The sequence below is a fragment of the Suncus etruscus genome, chromosome 1 (genome assembly GCF_024139225.1).
Source record: "Suncus etruscus isolate mSunEtr1 chromosome 1, mSunEtr1.pri.cur, whole genome shotgun sequence".
Classification (NCBI taxonomy): domain Eukaryota; kingdom Metazoa; phylum Chordata; class Mammalia; order Eulipotyphla; family Soricidae; genus Suncus; species Suncus etruscus.
Window position 1 is genome coordinate 159152936 of NC_064848.1, and position 13021 is coordinate 159165956.

The following is a 13021-nucleotide window of genomic DNA, read 5'->3' on the forward strand; positions in this document are numbered from 1 at the left end:
CCAGAAGTTGCTGGGACTTAGTCTTCTCAAACTCGGTACCATCTAGAAAAAACTTGAAGCCAGGAATGTGGCTCCATGGAAGGCACTTGCCTAGCAAGCGGGAGAGCTTGGGTTCCATCCCCAGTTCCTCTCGCACTCCATAGCTCTTCCATATAATTTATTGGTCATTTTTTTTACATCTATTGCAAATAATGAAGAGGCAGCAGGGCCCATCCCGGACCTCATCTCTAGTCTGAAATCGGGGACCCATTGGTGCTTGGGTCTTCCTGATCTCTCAGAGAGACCTGAGATGCAGAGAGTGTTCTTCTCACCCCTTCTCTCAGGGTCACGGACCACGTCCCAGGGGTGTAGGGCCAGGAGAGCAGGGGGCTGCCTCCTCAGTTCAAGGCACAAACATCGTAGAGAGAGGTGGGCAGGCAAGGCATTGGGGTGTTCCTGGTGGACACCAACTGGTCCAGTTCACCTTCCCTCTTCTTCCCCTACATTCCTTCCATGGGCAGGGCCTGGATAAGTGTACACTTACTTAAGACTCCAGTCCAAGGCCCTGAGTTCTTAGACCACAGCCAACTCTCCACAAAGCCTGGCTGCCCAGGCTTATCTGTCCCTGGAGGGACCCAGCCAGGGACGGGGCACTGTGGCTGAGAGATGAGCAGGGTGGGCCAGTCTTCCTCCCCTCCCCAGAATGCTCCTCTTTCCATGAGGAAGAGGACGGCAAAGCAGAGAACAGAGCAGAGGTGCTTTCTTTCTCCCTGTTTCTTGGGGATCAACCATTCCCCATGCAGGCTTCCTTCCGGCAGCACAGGCCCTGGGGCTTATTTGGGAGGAGCTGCAGCAGAGAATGGGAAAAGGGAGGGATGGTGGGGATTAGTCTGTTAGCCACCACAGGCTAGGCCAAGAGGCGAATGACCCCATTGTCTGAGCCTAGTAAGAGGTGCCTTTTGGTGGGCAGCAAGGCCAAGCTGGTGAGTGTGCCCCGGAAGTTCTCTGAGCTGAGTTTGGTGGTGGCCTGGGAGGGTGGCTCGAGCAGAGAGCAAACGCCGATCTTGTTGGCCACAGTGCCAGTGACCACTTCATTGCCGTACAGGTCGAAGGTGTGGATGGGGTCAGAGGTTGACTTATAGTGGTGCGTGGGCTTTTGCTCCATCTCCTTCCACACTGTCAAGGAGTGATCAGACGAGGAGCTGATCAGGATGCCGCTGTCTATTGCCTGGCCAGGAACAGCAGAGTCTTAGCAATGTTCCCCCATCCCTGTCACATGCCCGCACAGCCCCAAGATCTTCCCAACACCTCCCACAGCTCCCAGCAAGTCAGGTGCCCAGAATGTGTTTCCCACACACATACACATATCATGTTGAAAGGTAAATCAGTGGCATGGGCCTTGCTATCACTATGATTAAGTGCCTAGTCAGGCCTCACCATAGTCCATCTTCAAAAGTACACTATGGACACTGAGAAGGAATGAGTGCTGGTACATTGTATGACTGAATGAAACTAAACCACGGACAACTTTGGATCTGTGAATCTCACAGTAATTCAATTTAAAAAAAGTACACTATAAAGTAGCTGCTGTACTGATCCCATTGTACAGAGGGAAAAACTGAAGTTCAGAAAGTTAAGCAACACTACCAAGGCCATAACACCAGCATGTGCCGCTGCCAAGATTAACACCCAGGCTGGCCCAGAACCTCCTTCCGCTTTCCTCACAGTACTGGAGTTTAGAGGCACATTCAGTCCAGGGTCCCCTGGAGGGAGGTTTCCTGAGAAGCCTGGTGTAGCAGCTCCCCACTGATGGAGGAACAGCCGCTATGGTTGAGGAAATTCTCCTGTACCACCCCATGACAAGGACTGTGGCTGAGAACAAGGCAGAGCAGGATTCCCATGCCAGGCTTGGCTTTTCCCCCTCCCCCAGCAGGGCAGCCCAGCAGGGGGCATGGACTCTGCTCAGTGGACTGGGGGCAGTAAACAATGACCCAGCTGAGCTTTATTTAACCTGAACTGGGTCACGGACAGAGCCCGATCCCTTATCCTCCAAGCAAGACAAATATGGACAAGAGTTACTGATTAGAACTTCTCCCTGGGGGCAGCAGATTCAGCTTGACCCCCTGCTCTCCGCCCCTAGAGCCCGCCACCTGCCTATGGGTCCTAGGGCAGGTGTCAAGGGAGACTGGCTCCAGCCTGTCCTGGAGAACAGAGGGGAACAGAGGGGAAGGGACAGGGAACTAGGAGCGTCACCTTGATCTGCAGGATGTCTCCCTCATGGGCTGGCCAGCCTCGAAGAACCAGTCCTGTACGGGTGTCCAAGAGCACCATGAAGCCTGAGGAAAATCCAGCCACAACGCTCCGGCCGCTGGGGCTGATAGCCAGGGCACGAACAAGCCCAGGATTCAACCCACCTCCCAGGCGGAACTCATGCTGTGGGCAGAGGAGGATGGCTGAAGGACTCCCTGCAAAACAGTCCACTTCTCCCTCCACACCTGCCCAGCTCCAAGTCTGCTCAACTTAGCCTCTCTTTCCAACTCCCAGTCACAGGCCAGAAGGCTATTGCCCAGGTGTCCCATGAGCAATGATGCCCCAGTCCTCTGGCTGGAATCACCCTCCCTATGCACCAAAGCTTAGGGGACCAGACACCCCCTGACCTGCAGGCCAGGCTTCCTGCAGTCCACAAAGCGCAGAGTTGAGTCGGAGCTGGCCATGGTGATGCTGGTATGGGGGGCAGGCATGACAGCCACCGCAGTCAGAGGCACCCGGCTGTCTGAGGGCTCCACTGTGCGGATGGTCTTTCCTGGGAAGAAAGGAGGGAAGGTGCAGCAGATCTGGGTCCCAGACACTGCTGAGAGTGTCTGATTTCTTCCACAGTCTTACCCTACTCTACTCTCCACCTGTATCCCAGAAGTCTCCTGCCCCTGAATCATCATCCCATATCCACAGCCAGCCAGGGGCCCACTCAGAGGCAGCTTGCTCTCTGCACAGAGCCACCTCCCATCTCCTGCAGTACCAGCCTCTCAGCCCCTTTAATCTAATCCCCCCAGCACAATGCTAACAGAGATCTGAGCAACCAGTTGCCAAGCTTATCACACATAACAGCTGAGCCAAAGATCTCTACGTAGTCAATTCCAAGCTAGTTATTCTGACTCCCACATCCGCAATGAGAAAAAAAGGACCTTCTGACCACTAAGTGACTTGCTCAAGGTGGCTCAGTCAGGGAGTTGGCAGAACCAATCCACAGGTAGGTGAACTCAGGTTGAAGCTCTGTTCCCCTATGCAACCTCAACTGCAAACCCTGGAACATGCTGCCTTCCCCCATTCTGCCTACTCGTGTGAATGGCCCTTTTTTCCCAGGCTAGTAGTCTCACTGGGACCACTCACCTGTGAAGGGGTCCCAGATATGCAAAGCCCCGTCGCAGGTTACCACGCACTGCGGGGCCTCCAGTTGACCAGCAAAGAAGACGCTCTTGCGGTGCTGAGCATAGATGAGGCGTGGCGCTGTTTCACTTGTTCCGTCCCCAGAGTTGTAGAGTGGCCAGAGGCGAACAGTGCGGTCCTTACTACCACTCAGGAAGAAGTCCTCGTTGCTTAGAGGGGCCACACACTTGACAGCCCCCGAGTGGCCCGGGAAGCTCTGAAGGCGGATCTGGTGGAAGTGGAAGTGGGCGTCTTGCTGGCTCACACCAATCTCATACTGCCAATAGGCCAGCCAGTTCCCACTCAGCCCATGCGTGCTCCGGGGCAGCTCCCGCTTCAGCGCATTGTCCTCATTCTCACTGCTCAGACCCCCACCACATGTCCCGGAGATGGAGCCAAGAGGCCCAGGGTTGTTGGCCTGGGAACTGTCGGGGAGCTGAATGCGGTTGCCCACCAGCACGCTCCCAAATGTCCCTGAGTGGCCGTCATCCTGGCTGCAGGCCCCACCCTGAGGGTCCCACTCTGGGCCTGTGCTGGGTGCTGTGGGCTCTGCATTGGCAGGACTGCATCCACTGGGACTGATGCTCTCCAAATACAGCCCCGCCAGCTCCCCAATCAGCTCATGATTGGGGATGACTTTTCGAATGATGTCACCTGGATGAGGGATAGAGTGAGAGGTCCTGAGATCAGGGAAGACTGTCGGTGCCTGCCACCTCCCAGCCCAATGCTTGGGAACCTCAGGAGATAAGCCTGGGATATGCCACATTGAGCACACCCAGCACTTCCTCACAAAAACTTTCTTCTCCCAAGCAGAATGTGAAATTGGGACATATTCAAGGCTCCTTCTGTGTGCCAGTGCCACTGGGTGTCAGAAAGAGAATGGAAAGGGTGGCCAGAGAATCAGTACAATGGGCAGGGTACTTACTTTACATGTGGTCAACCCAGATTTGATCCCCAGGTTCCCATATGGTCCCCTAAACCCACCATGAGTGATTCCTGAGTGCAGAGTCAGGGGTCAGCCTGATCATCACCAGATATATTCCAAAACAAGAGAATAAAATATGGGCACCAGACGTGCCAGCTGACTTCATGGGGGCCAAGACATCTCCAGCCATGACTCTGCCTACTCTACCCAGCCATCCAGCACGAAGCACAGGACGGCTGGGTCCTCACAGATGGCACAGCAGTCTCTTTGCCTTCCTGAGGGCAGATTGCCTCCTTGCCCACTAATGCTCAATCCCTGTGTATACAGGACCTGGGACTCAGGCTTTGAGGCTAGATCTGTGGTCTTCAACCACCAATCTATGGACTAATGCTGGTCCACAGTATAAGGTTGAAGACTGAGCTAGAACCCTTTGCTGTGACCCAAAAAACAGTGCTTAATATACACTACTGACTTGGGGTAAAGCAGGAGGAATGCAGGGCCCTCCCAGGAAACTGAGAGAGCCAAGAGGCTAAGGGCACAGGATGGGGCAGTACCCAACAGGCAGGAGAAGGGCACGTAGATTGTATATGCCATCTCCAAGGTGAACACCTTCTGCAGCTCGTCCAGTACAGTGAGGTCCACCAGTCGCTGTTGCCCATCAGAAAAGGTCACCTCGGGTAACTGGCCCTCTCCACGGCCTGCTGAATCCAGCTTCAGATCCTGCAGCCAGGAAGCCTGGGATTCAGCCCTGGCCAGGCCTGGGCCCACCTACCCCACCAGGCAGCTCTGCCTACCTGCTTCTGGAGCTCATGCAACTGAGAAAAGACCTGGAAGAAGGTGGCTACAGGCTCACTGAGGTGCTGCTGAACCATCTCCTGTCCAATGCGCAAGCAGATGAGAGCGATGAGGCTGATGGTCTTCATACACAGCACTGTCCGGGCCTGCGCTCCACTTGGGAAACTGGAAACAGAGCTCATGAGCCCAGACTGCCACTCCATGGATATTGGCCAGAATCAATCCAAAAACTGTTAAGAGGAAATGAGTTCCCAGACCCACAGGGCAACCAGATGAAGAAACTAAGACACAAGAAGGTTCAATTCTCTTAGAATTGAACTATCATGAGAACCCAGACACTTGACATCCAATCCAGGGCCACTGGACTCTCCCTGACTACTCCCGTAGCCCCCTCGGCATACCCCGTGATGAGGGAGGTGAGGAAGCTGAGCACCGGTAGCAGGACCTCATGGCTGATGCGGGGTAAGATGTCCATAAGGGTGGTATCTGAGAGGTACACAATGATCTTCTGGGTCAACGTCACCGCGGCCAGCAGTCCCGCCTCCTTACGGCTGTTAAGTCGACTGGGGCTGGCGGTGCCCCCCAGGGCCACCTAGGGCCACAGGGCATATGAGGGCCAGGCTGCCTCTGCTCACCTCCCGCCCCAAGGTCTGCCGGCTAAGACACTGACCAGGTAGCTGATGTAGGGCAGGTATTGGTAGGTGAGCACTGGCTCCCCGTACAGATGTGCAACATGGAGGAGGCAGCTGAGCACAGGTCCCGATACTACATCGCCCAGCACAGGTCTCTTCTGGTAAATGTTCCCGGCACTCAGAGGAGGACTCTCCCCACTGCTCGCCATGAACTGCTGCCGGGTGGGCCCTGTCAGGAAGGGCACTGCCTTAGGACCTACCAGAGGGAGGCTGGCTAGCCCATGCTCAGTGCCCAGCCAGGAGTTTGTCTCAGATGGTCAAAGAAGGGTCCCCTGGGGGGGTGAGAGATAGGGGAGTGCCCCTCAACTGCCTTACCCACATAACATGATGTCAGTAGGCGGAGCAGGTTCCGAGCCACGTGGCGAGAGGCAACTGTGGGGCCAAGCTTGGCAGCCAGCCAGCGGACCGTCCTGCACGCTGTATCTGTTGGGCAGGAACAGACCTGAGCTCGTGAGATAACTCTGGCTCACTCCTCCCACTCCATGGATGGGGCACCCACCCCACTAGCCCACTCACAGCATTCCTTCCTAGGAGCCTGGTGTACCCCCAACTCCCACCACTACGGGCCTCTGCTGTGGTGGCTACTCCGGGCCCTTCTCCTCAGGCACTTCTTGGAGAAAAGTCATTTCTTCCCACCTCTGAAATGATGGCACCTAGGCGCTGTCTTTCTCCTCCATTTTTCCTATTTCCTTTACTCTTTAAATCCTCTCAGTCTAAACATGTTAGTTTTGGGGTGTCTTTCCGTGGGGTATAAATCCCCAGCAGTCGGGGCCCGAGAGTGGTGCTAGAGGTTAGGTGTCTGCCTTGCAAGCGCTAGCCAAGGAAGGACCACAGTTTGATCCCCCGGCATCCTATATGGTTTCCCCAAGCCAGGGGTGATTTCTGAGTGCTTAGCCAGGAGTAACCCCTGAGCATCAAACGGGTGTGGGCCCCCCAAAAAAAAGAACCAAAAAAGAAAATTTAAATCCCCAGCAGTGCTTAGGGTTTACTTCTGGCTCTGTACTCAAGAATCATACCTGACAGATTTAATCATACCTGACAGACCATATGGGTTGCTAGGGATCAAACCTGGATCAGTTGCATGCAAGGCAAACACACTACCTTCTGTACTATTGCTCTGCAACCCTCCCCCCCCCCCCCATATACACACACATTGGCTTTTCGCTGGTAAAAAGAACAAGGGTCAGAGAGATAATACAGCAGGTAAGGCATTTGCCTTTCACACAACAGACTTGGATTCTATCCCTGACACTCCATATACTCTGAGCCCACCAAGAGTAATTCCTGAGTGCAGAGCCAGGAATAATCCCTGCATGTCATCGTGTGTGGTAAAAAAAACAAACAACAACAAAAAATGACAGGTATTGAGAATGACTCAAGTGGTTGAGTTTATTTCCTGCATCTCAGCCTCACAAGCACCACTGTGCAAGTGATCCCCGGGATGAACACCAACCCCTTGGCCCCTGTCCTGTGTGCATCACTGGGTGTGGCCCCTACTTCAAAAAAGGGGGGGGGGCTGGAGAGATAAGTACAAGGGTTAAGGTACTTGCTTTGCACCCAAACTTAGTTCAATCCCCATTCCCACATTTATATGAACCCCCAAGTCCTATCAGGAATGCCACGGAACATAGTCAGCAGTAAACTCTGAGCACCAGGGTATGGCACAAATTCCCACCTCAGAAAAAATAAAGCAAGAAAGAGAAACTGCAAGTGAAGCAGTACACAAATGAGCACTTCAAGGAATTACATTCACTGTGTGTCCCTCTGCCTCCACCCTAGAACGTTCTTCCTGCTGCAGAACTGACCATTCTGGCTCTGTAGTTAGTTACATGGGGCCTCTCCTGGAGGTGAGGCTCAGGAGGTCATGTGGTCCTCCAACACTTGAGCCATATATCCAGCCCAAAACCTAACCATTTTTGCTAGCAACCTCCGAATTACCAGGAAAAATTTGTCTGACCCCTGAAAACCCGATCTCCCTTGGCCCTTGGGACATCTGGACAGATTCTTTCTAGCACAAACAGATATTGCATTGAGTGAAGACTGTCTATCATGTGATGTCTCCTCTTTTAAACATACTTTAGGGGACCGGAGCAATAGTACAGCAAGTAATGTGCTTGCCTTTCATATACTTGACCTAGGCTCAATTCCCAGCATTCTATGTGGTCCTCCAAGGAAACCAGAACTGACCCTTGAGCAACACAAGGTGTGGTCCAGACACAAAAATAAAAAAGGGCAATAGCACAGCAGTAGGGCGTTTGCCTTGCATGCAGCCAACCCCAGATGAACTCTGGTTCTATTCCTGGCATCCCATATGGTCTCCCGAGCCTGCCAGGAATGATTTCTGAATGAAGAGCCAGGAGTAACCCCAGAGCACTGCTAGGTGTGACCCAAAACAAAAACAAAAATAGGGGCTGGAGCGAAAGCATAGTGGTAGAGCATTTGCCTTGCACAAAGCTGACCCAGGACAGACCTAGGTTCGATCGCCAACATCCCATATGGTCCCCCAAGCAAGGAGCGATTTCTGAGCAAATAGCCAGGAATAACCCCTAAGCGTCACCAGATGTGGCTCAAAACCAATACAAAAAAAAAAACCAATACAAAACAAAAAATTGTTTTAAATGGGCTGGAGAGATAGCACAGCAGTAGGGTGTTTGCCTTGCATGCACCCGGTTGAGGACAGACGATGGTTCAAATCCTGGCATCCCATATAGTTCCCTGTGCCTGCCAGGAGCGATTTCTGAGAACAGAGCCAGGAGTAATCCCTTAGTGCTACCAGATGTGACCCCCCCCCCCAAAAAAAATAAATTAATTAAAAAAAATGAGAAAATAAACACATGTTGCAGAGGGCAGCCTCAGGTCTGAGTTATGTATCTCTGCAACCCACTGCAGGGCAGAGTGGGGGCATTAGGCACATGCTGCTGAAACTTGAGTACCGGAGCCATAACTGAGGGCTATGGACTCACCTAGAAGGATCTTCTGTTCTTTGCCCTCCGATTGCTCTGTCAATGGTTCCTCCTCTTCCTCCTGGTCTGTCCCACCTCCGCCAGCCACCACCGTTTCCATGGATAGCACAGTATCAGAGAGAGTGAGCTCAGTTGCCTCAGGGCCCTCCTCCGGCTCACCCTCGTCCTCCTCCAACACCACACAGCCTTCTTCCTCCTCATCTTCCTCAGAGCCCTCACTCTGCTTCAGGTCCTGGCTGCTGTCACCTGACCTGAGGCTGCTCTTGTCCAGAGGTGCTGCTCCTTCATCTGCTGCTCGCTCTTCACCTAAGGAGGTCTCACTGGTACTGCTCTTGTCACTTAGATGGCCCAGGCTCACAGCCTCAGCCTCCTGGGGCTGTGGAGCTGCATTCACATAGAGGCCAGCCTGGAAATCCTCTGTCTCAGGAAGGTCAGCTTGGTCATGGAAGCTGACACCAGACGTATAGTCCAGAAGCCCCAAGCCTGAAGAAGCAGCAGTTTCTCCACCCATCTGAATCTCCTCCCCGAAGGCACAGGAGTTGGGCCCGCCCCCTGGGAGCTCGCTCTCCTCATCCTCAGCAGCCCCTGACAGACCCTTGCTCTCCTCTTGGGAGACCTCCACCCCAGCCAGCACCTGCAGAACGTGGGGCAGCAGGTGCACAAGAAAGGCTTGCAGGCCCAACCGCACCATCAGCTGGGCCACAAAGCAGTCCGTGTACAAGTAGAAGCGGCCGTGGAGCCGGCAGGGACTCTCATAGGCCCCGATGAGAGGCTTCAGAAGGTACTTATTGGTATTTTTGGGGCCCAGTGCCTTAGCTACAGGCTCAAAGAGATACCAGGCTGTATAGACAGCTGTGTGTTCCTCAGACATGAGGGACAACACAAATGGCAGCAAAATTTCCAGACCTTCTGGGGTGATGTCACTCAGCACTGCACCAAGTTGCTGCCACAGGCTGAAGACTAGCTCCCGGCCCTGGGCCTCATCTTCTACCTTCCGAGACTGATAAAGGAGGATGAATTTATGCAGCGCTGGGAAGTAGGGCGGGAAGGGGACCAGAGAGCTGAAAGGGCTGAGGAGCTGGGTCGGAGAGGGTGGGGGGCAATCCCTGGGAGATGGGCCTGTACGAAAACAGAAGGTCTGGCTTGCCCCGCCCCACCCCAATGGAGCCTTCAGATCTACTCAGTTGCAGAAGAACATCCAGTACAGGCTGAAGAGACACAGGAATCTCCTTGGGATAGCGTGTGCAGAGCCTCCGAACCGCCTCAAAACGTACCCACAAGGGGGCATCTGGCTGTAGTGTTCGAACACGGGTAGCAAATACCATCTCGGCCAATAAGATCCCCAGTGCTTGCATGTCCCTATGGAAGAGGTCCTGAAGCTGCATGGGGTGCTGGAGCTGGGGCTCTTCAGCCACCTCCAAACAGCCCCCAAGGCCTTTGGTCAGGAAGTTGCCAAGTTTCTCCAGCTCTTCCAGAGCCTGCAGGGGGTTAAAGCCCTCTGGGAGGAGAATCTTCCCTTCCTCCCCTTCCCCGGGGTCAGCTCCTGATACTTTGCTCCTGCGGCTTGGACGAGAGGCAGAGGTCACTGAGAAAGAGAGGAGGCCTGGGGGGGCCTGACTAGAGGAAGAGGAAGGAGAGGAGGAGGAAGAGGGGCCTAGCTGGTCAGCAGCTTTCCCGGCCAGGGCAATGGAATCCAGGGCTTCGGTGGCCTGCTCTAAATCATCTTCTCCGGCCATAGGCCGGTCCAGGTTCCAGCCAGCCTCACATGGGGTAGCCTCCAAAACCAGCCGGCTTGCCCCATTAGGAGGCTGGCCTGGATAGTCTTCCCGGCCAATGCTCTCTTGGATGGTCTGAAACAACAGCCTAGGGATGAGTGGAGGCTCAGGGCCCAGGGCAGGAGCCCCAGCCAGTCGCCGGGGGTGTGGCTGGTCAAAGAGCTGCACCACACCAAAACTGGTGAGGTGTGTGTGTGCATCCACCAGGTGTAAACACACATTCTTCTCCTTCACTGCCTCCTTGCCCTGGAGCTTGTAGCCAAAGGTGAGGTCAATCCAGTGGTGCAGGTCCTGTGACACCTCGTGGCTCTCTAGCAGTGCCCGGTGGGCCACCACAAACTCCTTGCCAGAGCTGCACCAGGCCGGCACATCCAGGTCTGGCATGTCAGGGTGGATGGAACAAAAAATAGAGGGGTCAGTGTAGAACTCGGGGATGCACTCGTCAGGTGTCCAGTTCTGCATACGTTCCATGCTGGCAGGATACTCGTGGGGTTCCCACTGCGCCCGCACATGCCCACAGAGCACAGAACGAGGTGTTCGTCGCGCTTTGTACACGTAGTAAGTGATGTCTGAGAGCACATCGGAAATGTGGTGAGGTACATGTGGGGGCTCCCCACCACCCGAACCCCCCGCCACGAATGCCTGCCGTGTCATCTCATACGTGAAGTCCAGCTGCTTATCGCCCTTGTTGAGGCGGAACTTGGATTTGCGCAGGTCCCGGAAGCGACCGTGTGGTGTGGTGAAGTCCACCACCCAAGGAAGTACAGGATGGTAGTTGGGGTCCCCCTGCCGTCGTCCTGCCAACCGATTCAGCTGCATGAGGTAGTGGAAGTTGCTGATGCGGCCATGGACCCAGTCAAGCACAAGGCCTCTAAGTTCTTCCTGGCAGATGGCACACTCATCGACCCTTCCCTTTGCTTTCGCAGGCTCAGTGGCTGCCTCTGTCCTTGTTACAGGGATCTCCCCCTCCTCACCCTCTGTGAGCCTCTCATAAGCCCTTAGGTCCAGCTGGAGCTCAGTGCACAGTTTCTCATCCACAGCAATGTGGTGCAAAGATAAAGCCCCACAAGCCAGCCCCTGACGGTGACAGACCTCCATGGCCTGTAGCACTTGATAAAGAATGAAGAGCACCTTGGCTTGGCTATTGGTCAGTTTGGCGGGGCTGAAGGTGACCACGTCGTGCAGAGAGAACTGCATGTAAGGATGGATCACGTAGAGCATCTCAGGCGATTCCAGCAGGGCCTCGGCTCTGAGAAGGCTGGGACAGGCAGGGCCGGCCCGCGAGGCACAGGAGCCATCTCTGATATCGGATGGGCACGGGGTGGCTTCCCCCACGGGCAGGAAGGAGCCACCGTAGACCCTCTGCAGAGCCTGTCGGACCGAATCCAGGGCAGGGCCGGCTAAGGGGGAAGGACTGTGACTATAGGGCTGCCCATAAGTCTGATAGGCGTGCCGCCAGAGATTCCGATAGTTCTGAGCAGCCACATCCTGCATGAAACGATTGAGTGTCTCGGGGCCGCCGGGGCCATCCTCCGACGGCAGGCCCCCGCCCAGTGGGTAGGCCAGTCTCCGCTTGCGCAGCGCGTGCACCTCCACGCGCGTCCAGCCGGGCGGCAGCCTCTGCACGGAGCGCTGCAGGAGAGCCCTGACTTCCGCCTCGCCCAGGCCGTCGGCGCGGGGACAGGGGCCCGGGGGCAGGCGGCGCTCGCGGAGGCCGGCCAGCCAGCGCAGGGGCACGAGCGCGACGGCGTGGGCGCCCCCCGGGGCGGGCGCCAGCTGCCGGGCATCGATGCCGAAGTCCCGCTCCACGCTCTGCAGCAGCTCCCGCGTGTCCGGGCCGGGGGGCGGCGCCCAGAGCGGGGTCCCCGCGGGAAGCGCGGCTTCCCGCCCTTTGTTCCCCAGGGCCATCCCCGCCAGGACGCCTGCCGGGGCCGCCGTCCGAGAGGCGCAGCGACGTCTTCCGGGTCCCTTCCGGGGTGGGCGAGAGGAAGGGGCTGGCCGGGGCTGGAACCGGGGCTGCAGGAGGGCAGAGCAGGGACACTCTTACCCCTCGCAGGCTCCGGCGCGAGGCGAGGCGAGGCGAGGCGAGGCGGCGGGCGCGGCGGGGCCCCAGCAGCACTGGCAGCGCCGGGCTCCACCGTGACGGGTCAGCTGACGCGGATCACGTGACCGCCCGGCACGGAAACAACCGCACGTGGCTGGGCGGAGCCCTAGGCCCCGCCTCCCGCGCAGCCCTCGCTCCCCCGCAGGCCCCGCCCCCGGCACTCCCTTCCTCCTGCCGCCTCCAGAACTCTGGTCTAGGGATGTTGAGGGTGGCTCCATCCAGAGTCATCCTCCCCCCAGCCAAGCCCTTTTTCTTTGTTTTTGCTTTTGGGTCACACTCTTTGGAGCTCTGGGGTGACTCCTGGCTTTTTGCGCTCAGAAATAGCTCCTGGCTCAGGGGATCCTCTGGGACGCCGGGAATCGAAC

The 13021-nt window shown here is 56.0% G+C and overlaps 1 protein-coding gene across 1 annotated transcript; it reads right to left on the minus strand.

Annotated features, from left to right (window-relative positions):
- Positions 1-747: 747 nt before the first annotated feature.
- Positions 748-12475, minus strand: WDR81 (WD repeat domain 81). Its single transcript, XM_049782037.1, is given in 11 exon segments — positions 748-1207; positions 2233-2412; positions 2637-2782; positions 3367-4056; positions 4882-5047; positions 5122-5287; positions 5524-5714; positions 5793-5983; positions 6130-6237; positions 8778-9876; positions 9878-12475. Coding segments are annotated over 11 exon segments (5841 nt in total). The 5' UTR covers positions 12461-12475; the 3' UTR covers positions 748-886.
- Positions 12476-13021: the final 546 nt, after the last annotated feature.